At 44.5% G+C, this 13,211-nt stretch overlaps 1 protein-coding gene across 1 annotated transcript; it reads right to left on the reverse strand.

Moving 5' to 3' along the window:
• Positions 1-2,798: 2,798 nt before the first annotated feature.
• Positions 2,799-3,317, reverse strand: LOC150034821 (uncharacterized). The gene has a single exon (XM_090315629.1). The coding sequence runs from the start codon at positions 3,315-3,317 to the stop codon at positions 2,799-2,801; it is 519 nt and encodes a 172-aa protein (XP_090171755.1).
• Positions 3,318-13,211: the final 9,894 nt, after the last annotated feature.

The following is a 13,211-nucleotide window of genomic DNA, read 5'->3' on the forward strand; positions in this document are numbered from 1 at the left end:
TGAGTTGTTTTGTTTTGGTTTTTCCTGAAGTTTGGACATGTCATTTGATTTTGCAATGTGTTTTTCAGCATGACAAGTTATAGAGAATAAATTAATATTTGAATATTTTTAACTTTATGGTTGTTGGTGGTTTAATGATTTTAGATTATATTTTGAGAGGATTGTGTGATTAGTTGATTTTGACCACGTATTGAACTTAAAGAGGGTCAGTGTTAGGAACAATGTTACTTTCTGTATTTACAAATCTAAGAGTTTTTAGTCTGCACTGTTTTGCTCATAGTTTTTAGTCTGTACGTATTGAACTTAAAGAGAGTCTGCTTGAACGTTGTATAGAGTTGTATCTCCTTAACTTTTGATTTTGTGATGAGTAGATCGTTTAATGTGTGCATGGTGGTATGTTGACTATATTTGGTAAGGATTCTGATAAAGTTTTTTGTTTTTTTTTTTTTACCAAAGTTACGTATTTGGGTGGCATAGTTTTCACTTTCTCAGGCAAGTACAGTTGAATTTCAGTTAAACGCGATTGAATCAAGCCTTAATCGCAACTTTGACACCTTCTAAAATTGCTAGAACTTCAGCGATTGGAGGAGTGCAACAAACATCTTGGAATAGAAGCTTTGCAGCTTTAAGAAACCCAGCAAGAGAAGACAGGTTCCAATGAGGGATGGGCTGAACAATCGACTCTAGCAAGTGAACATCAAGATTTGAAGAGGCAGTTTCAGTTCAGATGTATAATTAATGATCCAATCACTTTGAAGCGTGTCATCTGGAAAAGAGAGTCATGTTCAACCTTCTTTTTGTCAAGCCAAATGGTGCAGCCAGATAAGAGATAGTGAGTAGTTCTAAATTCTTGTGAGGAAAGGCATTTAGAGCCTCCCAACGATCAGAAAAGCTCGAATTAAAATTGGAGAAAAGAGGATGACACAATATACTTCAAAGCTCTATGTATATAATAAGTAATGTACTTTTGTTGATAGGTTACTTATTAAACAATGTCATTAAACAATGTCGCTTTCTTCGTTGTGTTGCTAGAGTGAATTAGTTAATTTTGGTGTTTATTGAAAGTTGAATTATGTGTAGAATGATGTTTATTTAGTGTATTTGTATGATATATATTAATTATTGACTTTGTATTGTAGTGTCCTTTACAAGTGGAAATGGTTGAATGTGGGTGTTATGTTATGAGATATATGCGAGAAATCGTGACTAAAGAGAAGAATATTATCACAGATGTTGTATGTCTTTAAATTACTTATATATATTGTAGCATTATATATAGTGTAAATAGTAAATAAATATATATTTGACTTTTTATGTTTTATAGATTGATACGAGGACTTGCAACTTGAATTGGATGAAGTATGCGTGGAATGGGTTGAATATTTAGGTCGCTATATCTTATGGACTTCCTATAAATTTTGTGTATGTGGCTACATGGGATTACCCAAACTTTTTTTATGTAAATGTTTTGTTCAACCATTATAGGTTATATACTTCAAAGAAATGTGTGGTGGAGGATAGAATTCTAGTCTTGTGAATTTTGGAATACATAGCACATAGATTGGTTTTACAATTTTGGAATTATCATGTATTGGGGTGGGTTGATAGAGTATATACTATTGTACGATTGGTCTTGTAAATTTTGGAATCGTTCATATACATGGAAGGTAATATAAGAATGGAATTGTTTATTTTAGTATTGTGAATTGTTATGTTGGATATATTGGGCTGATATGTACACCTGAAATATGTGCATCTGTTTATTTTAGTTGATGAAATTGTCTTATTGGAACACATGTAATGCAGGAAATTCGAATGTTTAATTTGAAATTGTCTTATTGGAACACATGTAATGCAAGATAAAAATATATTTGACAAATAAAAAATGTCAAGAGTAAACACATACGGTACATAATAAGTATCAAGAATTAATGCACTTGACATATCATCAGTGTAAAGTGTATTATATTTCTTGACACGGAAATTGTGTTAAGAAATATTTCTCTTGAGGTTTTTTTTGTATCAAGTTATCGCATTATGCTTGATGATTGAATACTCGATTTTTTTATTAGAGACAAGTATACCCTTTATTTGACATTGGAAATACGTCAAGTAATCCAATTTCTATAGTAGTGAATACTTAGTCACTCACAAGTTTAGGGCTACTCCTTAAAGGTTGATATGCTTCTAATAATAGTGTAAATCATGTGGACACAACAACATACATTTAGCTACTAGCAATGGTCTCCTTCCTAGAAGACTTTCAATGAAATGCATAACTGGCTATAGCTGCTATAGGTCGAGCACTTAAAAATTTACTTGAGGTTTAGGTTTTTGCTATGCGGACAACACACCTCACCAACGCATTCCTGCAATGCAACCAACACTTGCTCTAAGTGTTCTATTAGGTTCTTTTTCCCTATGTCAAATAACCCAATAAAGAAACACGAAGATAAAAAAGATGAAACAGAGTAATATGGCTGATATGTATTTATTTATAAATACAGCTGAAAAGATCATTCAGCAGTACATCGAAATGACAAAATAACATTCCCAAAACTAGCAGACATTCATCCCTAAAGAAGACAAGATGATTAACCAAAATAGGAAAAATAAACCAGCACATTTGAGAGAGCTGGTGATCCTCTCCTGCAAAAGCCACATTCAGCCTTTACCCAAAATATTCCCTGATTTTCCACTTTCCCCTCTGTTGTTCTTATTATAATGGTTTGTGGTCCCTAACTGTTCTCCTCTCCTTCTGACACATTAGCTTGCTGATAATTTCCTTTCTTGCCCCTTTATTTATATGTGTAAATAATTTGAGGTTTAACAATACTGCCTCTCTCGAAATGCACCTTGTCCTCAAGGTGGAAATGAGAAAATTGTTGATTCATTAGGTGGATTTCTTTCCATGCAGCTTCATTCTCAGATAGACCCTTACACTTCACGAGCCATTCGTTGGTTACTGGCTCCCCATTCAATCTCACCCCTAGGACTGTCTCCGACATGGTTTGTAGCTCAAAATCTTCTGTTAAAACTAGAGGATGCCATTGAATCTGATGGCCTTGACCCAACATCTTTTTAAGTTGAGATATGTGGGATACATTGTGAATTGCAGCTTTGGGAGGTAAAGCCAATTTATAAGCCACTTCTCCAACTCTTTCGATGATTTGGTAAGGTCCATAGAACCTAGGTGACAATTTTTCACTTCTCTTCTTTGCTAGGGATCTCTGTCTATAGGGGCACAACTTTAAATAAACCTCATCACCAATTTCAATGCTCAACTCTCTTTGATGTCTAACTGCTTGCTTCTTCATATGATTTTGTGCTAGCGCCAAATTTCTTTTAAGGCACTAAGAACCAAATCTCTTTCTTATAGCTGCTGCTCGACCGAATTATTGGTGGTTTTCTTGTCTCCATACGAAACCAGAGGTGGAGGTGGTCTTCCATAAACAACCTGGTAAGGGGTGGTCTTTATAGATATGTGAATTGTGGTATTATAACATAATTCACCCTATGCGATCCATTTGTTCCATTTAGTAGGTTGTTCATTGCAGAAGCATCTAAGGTAAGTTTCTAAACATCGATCGACCCTCTTCGTTTGGCCATCTGTCTGAGGATGAAAGGCCGTGCTTCTCTTCAGCTATGTGCCCATGGATACAAATATCTCATTCTAAAAATTACTTAAGAAGATTTTATCCCAATCTGTTAGAATCGAGATTGGAATTCCATGGTGTCGGACCGCCTCTTGAATGAACACTTATGCTATTCTTTTTGCTGTAAAAGGATGTTTGAGGGTGATGAAATAGGCATACTTACTTAATCGGTCCACCACTATCATGATGGAGTCGTATCCACCTACCTTCGGTAAGCCTTTCACAAAGTCCATACACCATTCTTCCATAATCAAGCACAGGATGAGGAGTGGTTGTAATAATCCAGCTGGGGACAAGGACTCGATCTTGTTCCTTTGACAAATTTTGCATCCTTCAACATATTTTTTTACATCCGTCTTCATTCCCTGTCAGAAAAATTCCCCACTCATCCTTTTATACGTCCTTAGAAACCCGAAATGGCCTCCCAATATAGAATCATGGATCGTATGCAATAAGGATGGAATCAAACTGGAATTCCAAGAGATAACTAATCTGTCATGTTGCCACTTATACGTAGGCTTCCCATCAGGATCCTTCTTCAAGATAGGCTTGGATTCTTGAGATAAGACAACACCTAAACCAAACCCTAAAGCATCGGTTTCTATAATAAAGGGTTTCAAGAAATCCGGAAGGGCCAGAATAGGGGCTGTCACCATGGCTTGTTTCAATTGATCAAATGCCTGTGAGGCTTCTTCATCCCACATGAAGGAGTTCTTTTGGAGGAGTCATGTGAGAGGTGTTGCAATGTTCCATAGCCCTGCACAAATCTTCTATAATAGCCAGTGAGTCCTAAGAACCCCCTAAGCTCAGACACATTCTTTAGTTGGGGCCATTCTCTCATCACCTTGATCTTGCCATCATCTACTTCCACTCATTGTGCTGAAATCCAATGGCCTAAATATTGTACCCTGGTTTGGCAGAAGGTAATTTCTTTTTGTTGGCATAGAACTTGTTATCTCGAAGGATGTTAGAAACCACTCCCAAATGTGTTTCATGCATTGAGATATCGAGGTTATATACCAAAATATCGTCAAAGAATACTAAAACGAATCAACGAAGGAATGGCCGAAATACCTAGTTCATTAGAGATTGGAAGGTAGCCAGGGCATTTGTTAGCCCAAAGGGCATCACCAAGAACTCATAATGTCCCTCGTGAGTTCTAAACGCAATCTTCTTGATGTCTCCCTCATACATTCAAATCTAATGGTAGCCCGAACTTAGATCCAGCTTCGAATATATCGATGCTCCATGTAGTTCATCCAAGAGCTCTTCTATTACTGGAATGGGGAATTTATTTGACATCGTGTCTTGGTTTAGCTTCTGATAATCAACACATAATCTCCACCCTCCATCTTTTTTCTTTACTAACAAGACTAGACTCGAGTATGGGCTATGGCTTGGCCGAATAATCCTTGCATTCAACATCTCTTCAACCAACTTCCCAATCTCTTCCTTCTTGCTATGGCCATACTTGTATAGCCTAACGTTGATGGGTTTTTTATTTGCACAAGTCAATATACGATGGTCCACTGTTCTCCTTGGAGGTAGGGTTCTGGATGATAGGGCTTCAGGATACTCACATGGATGACAGGATGAATCTTCATCCATGAGGGTAACTGAACCTTATATGAGGTTCTCCCGACCTTCTCAATTATCTCCACTAGACCTTCATATTTCCTTACTAGCCGTTGGTCTCTCTGGCCTCGGAAACGAAACTGTTCTGGTCGTATCTTGATCAGGACCTTGTCCCCGGCTTGAAACTCGAGGGCCCTTCGCTTCTTATCAGCCCACTTTTTCATCCTTCTTGATGCTCTTTCTAAGTAGGCGCGAGCTATCTCAGAGGTTTTGCTCCACTCTTTAGTGAAGTTATGTGCCTGAGGACTTTTGCCTGCATAAGGGTGGTCCACCAAGTGTGGCAGAGTGGCTGTCTGCCGCACACCACTTCGAAGGGCGTTTTTCCGGTCGCGGAACTCTGTTGGCTATTGAAGCTGAACTGAGCCACATCTAACAACTGGACCCAGTTCTTCTGCCTAGCGTCGATAAAGTGACGCAGATATTCCTCGAGCATACTGTTGAAGCGTTCCGTCTGGCCGTCAGTTTGGGGATGATAGCTAGAGGAGATATCACTTGACATTCCTCGAGCATACGTTGAGTGCAACAGTACGAGAAACTGTCAAAACTCACTTGACAAATGATACAGCGGCGCAGGCCATCATACAGTCTGCCAGAGAGGGGAAGACACGCCAGTTCTGGGTGGAAGATGATCTACTATACACCTAAGGCAATCGCCTCTACATCCCCAGATCTGGGGAGTTACGAAGGTCGCTGATGAAGGAGTGTCACAACACACCGTGGGCAGGACATAATGGTTGGCAGAGGACTTATGCCCTTCTGAAACAAGGCTACTATTGGCCAAGCCTTCGAGACGATGTCATGCAATTTACCAAGACTTGCCTTGTCTGCCAACAAGATAAGGTCGAAAGGGCGAAATTAGCGGGTCTGCTGGAACCCCTACCTGTGCCCTCTAGACCATGGGAGAGCGTGTCTCTCGACTTCATCACCCATTTGCCCAAGATGGGAGAGTTTGAATCGATCCTTGTTATCATCGACCGGTTCTCAAAATATGCCACTTTCGAAAATGTGTACAGCCGTTATGACTGCTCAGCTGTTCTTCAAACACATCGTCATGCCGAAAAGCTTGCCCAAGTCCTTACCCCCACGAAGGGGGATTGACCATGAGATTGAGTTGTTACCAGGGCAAAGCCGCCTGCGAAGAATGCATATCGGATGGCCCCGCCAAAATTGGCTGAGCTTCGGAAACAGTTAGACGAGTTGTTAGATGCAGGATTTATCAGACCGGTGAAGGCCCCTTACAAAGCCCCAGTACTGTTCCAAAAGAAGAAGGATGGGAGCCTCCGGTTGTGCATCGACTATCGAGCCTTGAATAAGCTCACAGTCCGCAACAAATATCCCCTTCCTATCATTACTGACTTGTTTGATCAGCTTCAAGGTGCTAAGTATTTCTCGAAGCTGGACCTACGGTCTGGATATTATCAGGTTCGAATTGCTGAAGGAGACGAACCTAAGATGACCTGTGTCACGAGATATGGAGCCTTCGAATTCCTCGTGATGCCCTTTGGCCTCACCAATGCTCCAGCAACGTTTTGTACCCTAATGAACCAAGTGTTTCACGAATACCTCGACAAATACATCGTAGTGTATCTTGATGACATTGTGGTCTATAGTGCCTCGCTGGAGGACCATCGACATCACCTCCAACTAGTCTTTGAAAAGCTGAGGAGAAATCAGTTGTAGTAAAGAGAGAGAAGTGCTCCTTTGCCCAAGAATGCATAAATTTCCTCGGTCACGTGATTGAGTGTGGTCGGATTGGTATGGAAGAGGGCAAGGTGGCCGCGATTAGAGACTGGAGGGTACCATCATCCGTGATCGAACTACGATCCTTCCTCGGACTAGCCAACTACTATAGGCGGTTCGTAGAAGGATTCTCGAGAAGAACAGAGCCATTAACCGAACTGTTGAAGAAGGATAGCCAAGGAAGCTGGACTCCCGAATGTCAAGCCGCCTTTGAGGTCTTGAAGAAAGTGATGATTGAGGGGCCGGTCCTCGAAATTGCCGACGTGACCAAGCCATTTGAAGTAGAGACTGATGCTTCTGACTTCGCGTTGGGCGGTGTCCTCCTCCAAGAGAGAGAAGTGCTGGAGGACCATCGACATCACCTCCAACTAGTCTTGGAAAAGCTGAGGAGAAATCAGTTGTATGTAAAGAGAGAGAAGTGCTCCTTTGCCCAAGAGCGCATAAATTTCCTCGGCCACGTGATTGAGTGTGGTCGGATTGGTATGGAAGAGGGCAAGGTGGCCGCGATTAGAGACTGGAGGGTACCATCATCCGTGACCGAACTACGATCCTTCCTCGGACTAGCGAACTACTATAGGCGGTTTGTAGAAGGATTCTCGAGAAGAACAAGGCCATTAACCGAACTGTTGAAGAAGGATAGCCAATGAAGCTGGACTCCTGAATGTCAAGCCACCTTTGAGGGCTTGAAGAAAGTGATGATTGAGGGGCCGGTCCTCGGAATTGCCGACGTGACCAAGCCATTTGAAGTAGAGACTGATGCTTCTGACTTCGCGTTGGGCGGTGTTCTCCTCAAAGACGGACACCCCATCGCGTAAGAGAGTAGGAAACTAAATGATGCCGAACGGAGGTATGCCGCCTCCGAGAAAGAGATGTTAGCAGTAGTTCACTGCTTGAGGGCCTGGAGACAGTATCTCTTGGGGGCCAAGTTCATGGTCAAGACCGACAACAACTCCATTTGTCACTTCTTCAACCAACCGAAGTTGTCGTCGAAAAAGGCACGGTGGCAGGAGTGTCTAACGGAGTTCGACTTCCAATTCGAACATAGACCGGGGAAAAGCAACCAAGCAGCTGATGCTCTTAGCCGAAAGAGCGAACATGCGGCCCTGTGCATGTTCGCCCGCCTACAAGCAAGTACGTTGAGTGCAACAGTACGAGAAACTGTCAAAACTCACTTGACAAATGACACAGCGGCGCAGGCCATCTTACAGTTGGCCAGAGAGGGGAAGACACGCCAGTTCTGGGTGGAAGATGGTCTACTATACACCAAAGGCAATCGCCTCTACATCCTTAGATCCGGGGAGTTACGAAGGTCGCTGATGAAGGAGTGTCACGACACACCGTGGGCAGGACATAATGGTTGGCAGAGGACTTAAGCCCTTCTGAAGCAAGGCTACTATTGCCCAAGTCTTCGAGACGATGTCATGCAATTTACCAAGACTTGCCTTGTCTGCCAAGAAGATAAGGTCGAAAGGGCAAAATTAACGGGTCTACTGGAACCCCTACCTGTGCCCTCTAAACCATGGGAGAGTGTCTCTCGACTTCATCACCCATTTTCCCAAGGTGGGAGAGTTTTAATCGATCCTTGTTATCATCGACCGGTTCTCGAAATATGGCACTTTCGTCCCAACGCCAAAAATGTGCACAGCCGTGATGACTGCTCAGCTGTTCTCCAAACACATCGTGAAATTATGGGGTGTCCCCGTGAGCATTGTTAGCGATCGGGATGGAAGATTCACTGGGACATTCTTGACAGAATTGTTCAAAATATTGGGATCATCACTGAATATCTCCTCTAGCTATCATCCCTAAACTGACGGCCAGACGGAACGCTTCAACAGTATGCTCGAGGAATATCTGCGTCACTTTATCGACGCTAGGCAGAAGAACTGGGTCCAGTTGTTAGATGTGGCTCAGTTCAGCTTCAATAGCCAACAGAGTTCCGCGACCGGAAAAACGCCCTTCGAAGTGGTGTGCGGCAGACAACCACTCATGCCACACTTGGTGGACCACCCTTATGCAGGCAAAAGTCCTCAGGCAAAAGTCTCGGAGTTTTCGTCGAGCCAAGATCTCGACATTTTCAGGGAAGAACTGCGAACGAAGTTCTTGTTTCAATCTATCCCAAGTATCAATAGTGCAGCGTCCTTCCTGTATGTCTGTAAAGCGTGATCTCCACCACAGTTTCGCATCTTCAACTAGATGCATCGTTGCTATTGTGAATTTCGACTCTTCAGTCACTGTGTTCGTCGCCTTGAAGTATTGCTCGAGGTCGAAGATAAAATTTTCCAGGGCTTTCGCTTCTCGCACCCTACAGAAGGGTTTCGGTTCTGGGATTTTTATTCGGCTCACTGCCATTGCTTCCCCAGGTGGGGCTTGGTTCCCTACCGTTCGGATGGTGAGATTCACTCTAGCACTCACATCCGCTATCTCGGCTCTGACGACATCCAGGGCCGATCGAAAGTCTTCAGATAAATCGGTTACCATCTGAAGTATTCCTTTTTGGGAGCTGTCCAGCTCTTCGACACGCTCCTCTATGTGGGCAATAGAGCCCGAGGAGCTATCGCCTCGTTCAAAGCTGCCGGACCGTACTGTCTTGGTCTCGAGGGTCTCTACCCTCATCATCAATTCTCTGACGGGTAATCCGTCTAGGCGGCCTACCACCGCATCAATTCCATCGGCTTTCTCGGTAACTTCTTGTAGCCGAGTCTCAAGGAAACGAACATTATCTGGGACCTCTCTCAGGTAGTGCATTTGTTCTTCCATCTCTACCAATCTGTCCACATGGGACTTGTTCAGGTTCTTCGTCGCCGACATGATCACTGATCTTCCCTCTATAAGCCAACTTGGCTCTGATACCAACTGTCACAATCGCTCTTTCGGAAGCTTCTCTTAGCGATTGTGCGGCACTTGTTCCCGCTCACGAACAAGCCAGCCAACTCGATTACGGACTGCCGATGGCACACCGAGTGCCTCTTGCAACCTCCACCCCCGTTTTAGGGAAAACGGTTTTAGAAAACGGGTTTAGAGAGAAAAGGTTTTCGTAAGAAGATTTGTGAGTGTGAATAAAGAAAGAAAGATTGTAGTAGACTAGAAAGCAATAAGCAACAACAACGGCTTTATAGAGTACTAATCCGGGTATGAGGAAATGATGGTTAGTCTTATCCCCATATAGTGCATTCTGAACAAAAAGCCAACTGGCGCCCTTGCATATGCAAAAGGGCGAGTGGTCACTTATAATGAAAATGTAAAGAAAGCAAGCTAACTAAACTAATACAATACAGGATATAAAAGTAAGCTAGAAGGGGGTTGGATTGGGCATGCGGCCATGGGCAATAGGCCCTGGACAAGCATGACCGTTACACCATGCGACACCCCCATCCAAGCCATGCAACACCCCAGCCAAGCCATGTGACACCCCAGCAAGCCACCGCGACACCTCGGGGGCCGTTTGGGGCTCCAAACGAGCTCCGTTCGCAAAACCGTCTGGCACACGCCTTTTTTTCATCGTTTTTCACTCCTGGGTCCGTTTTCGCGCCTTTCCGTGTCGGAAGGTTCGGGAGAGAAAAGTGGGCCCCACGGCCCCGGGGGCCGTTTCTGGCACCAAACGAGCTCCATTCGCAAAACCGTCTGGCACACAACTTTTTATAATCATTCTTAACCCTTGGGTCCGTTTTCGTACTTTTTCGTGACGGAATGTTCGCGCACGACAAACGGACCCCCGACGCAGCCCGTGGGTTCCCGGGGCCCGTTTGGGGCACCAAACGAGCTCCGTTCGCAAAATCGTCTGGCACACGCCTTTTTTTCATCGTTCTTCACCTCTGGGTCCGTTTTCGCGCAATTCCGTGTCGGAAGGTTCGGGAGCAAAAAGTTGGCCCCGGGGCCCCGGGGGCTGTTTCGGGCACCAAACGAGCTCCGTTCCCAAAACCGTCTGGCAAACGGCTTTTTTTCATCGTTCTTAACCCCTGGGTCCATTTTCGCGCTTTTTCGTGACGGAATGTTCGCGCACAAAAATTGGTCCCTGGGCCCTGCCCCGCGACACCCCAGCATGCCATGTGTCACAATCGCTCTTTCGGAAGCTTCTCTTAGCGATTGTGCGGCACTTGTTCCCGCTCACGAACAAGTCAGCCAACTCGATTACAGACTGCCGATGACACACCGAGTGCCTCTTGCAACCTCCACCCTCGTTTTAGGGAAAACGGTTTTAGAAAACGGGTTTGGAGAAAAGGTTTTCGTAAGAAGATTTGTGAGTGTGAATAAAGAAAGAAAGATTGTAGTAGACTAGAAAGCAATAAGCAACAACAACGGCTTTATAGAGTACTACTCCGGGTATGAGGAAGTGATGGTTAGTCTTATCACCATATAGTGCATTCTGAACAAAAAGCCAACTGGCGCCCTTGCATATGCAAAAGGGCGAGTGGTCACTTACAATGAAAATGTAAAGAAAGCAAGCTAACTACACTAATACAATACAGGATATGAAAGTAAGCTAGAAAGGGGTTGGATTGGGCATGCGGCCATGGGCAACAGGCCCTGGACAAGCATGACCGTTACATTCTCCCCCACTTAATTGGTTGACGTCCCCGTCAACCGACCTTGTTCAAAACCTGCAATGGCTGGAGCTGCATTCTTCAAGTCTTCGGCCCGCTCCCAACTGATCTCTTCGTCGGGGAGATCCTTCCATTTCACTAAGAACTCTGTCAGTTCTCGTCTGGGTCTTCCAATACGGCGCGTACGTTTATCCAGGATTTGTGCAACTTCTTTCTCAGCAGAACTCTTCATCGTGACCGGTGGGCGCCTTAGCATGTTTCGCTGTTCGTCCTCGGGATCGGGATGATAGGGCTTCAGGATACTCACATGGATGACAGGATGAATCTTCATCCATGAGGGTAATTGAACCCTGTATGAGGTTCTCCCGACCTTCTCAATTACCTCCACTGAACCTTCATATTTCCTTACTAGCCGTTGGTCTCTCTGTCCTCGGAAACGAAACTGTTTCGGTCGTAGCTTGATCAGGACCTTGTCCCCAGCTTGAAACTCAAGGGCCCTCCGCTTCTTATCAGCCCACTTCTTCATCCTCTTCGATGCTCTTTCTAGGTAGGCGTGAGCGATCTCAGAGGTTTTGCTCCACTCTTTAGTGAAGTTATGTGCCTGAGGACTTTTGCCTGCATAAGGGTGGTCCACCAAGTGTGGCATGAGTGGCTGTCTGCCGCACACCACTTCGAAGGGCGTTTTTCCGGTCGCGGAACTCTGTTGGCTATTGAAGCTGAACTGAGCCACATCTAACAACTGGACCCAGTTCGTCTGCCTAGCATCGATAAAGTGACGCAGATATTCCTCGAGCATACTGTTGAAGCGTTCCGTCTGTCCGTTAGTTTAGGGATGATAGCTAGAGGAGATATTCAGTGATGATCCCAATATTCTGAACAATTCTATCCAGAATGTCCCAGTGAATCTTCCGTCCCGATCGCTAACAATGCTCATGGGGACACCCCATAATTTCACGATGTGTTTGAAGAACAGCTGAGCAGTCATCACGGCTGTGCACATTTTCGGCGTTGGGACGAACGTGGCATATTTTGAGAACCGGTCGATGATAACAAGGACCGATTCAAACTCTCCCACCTTGGGCAAATGGGTGATGAAGTCGAGAGACACACTCTCCCACGGTCTAGAGGGCACAGGTAGGGGTTCCAGCAGACTCGCTAATTTCGCTTTTTCAACCTTATCTTGTTGGCAGACAAGGCAAGTCTTGGTAAATTGCATGACATCGTCTCGAAGACTTGGCCAATAGTAGCCTTGCTTCAGAAGGGCATAAGTCCTCTGCCAACCATTATGTCCTGCCCACGGTGTGTCGTGACACTCCTTCATCAGCGACCTTCGTAACTCCCCGGATTTGGGGATGTAGAGGCGATTGCCTTTGGTGTATAGTAGATCATCTTCCACCCAGAACTGGCGTGTCTTCCCTTCTCTGGCCAACTGTAAGATGGCCTGCGCCGCTGTATCATTTGTCAAGTGAGTTTTGACAGTTTCTCGTACTGTTGCACTCAACATACTTGCTTGTAGGCGGGCGAACATGCACAGGGCCGCATGTTTGCTCTTTCGGCTAAGAGCGTCAGCCGCTTGGTTGCTTTTCCCCGGTCTATGTTCGAATTGGAAGTCGAACTCCGCTAGACATTCCTGCCA

The sequence above is a fragment of the Benincasa hispida genome, chromosome 7 (assembly GCF_027475165.1).
Source record: "Benincasa hispida cultivar pf3 chromosome 7, pf3_genome.v1.1, whole genome shotgun sequence".
Taxonomy (NCBI): domain Eukaryota; kingdom Viridiplantae; phylum Streptophyta; class Magnoliopsida; order Cucurbitales; family Cucurbitaceae; genus Benincasa; species Benincasa hispida.

What these genes read in the sequence shown, in the direction of transcription:
- LOC150034821 (XM_090315629.1), bottom strand. Translation starts at nt 3,317, where the DNA reads ATGAAGAAGCAAGCAGTTAGACATCAAAGAGAGTTGAGCATTGAAATT.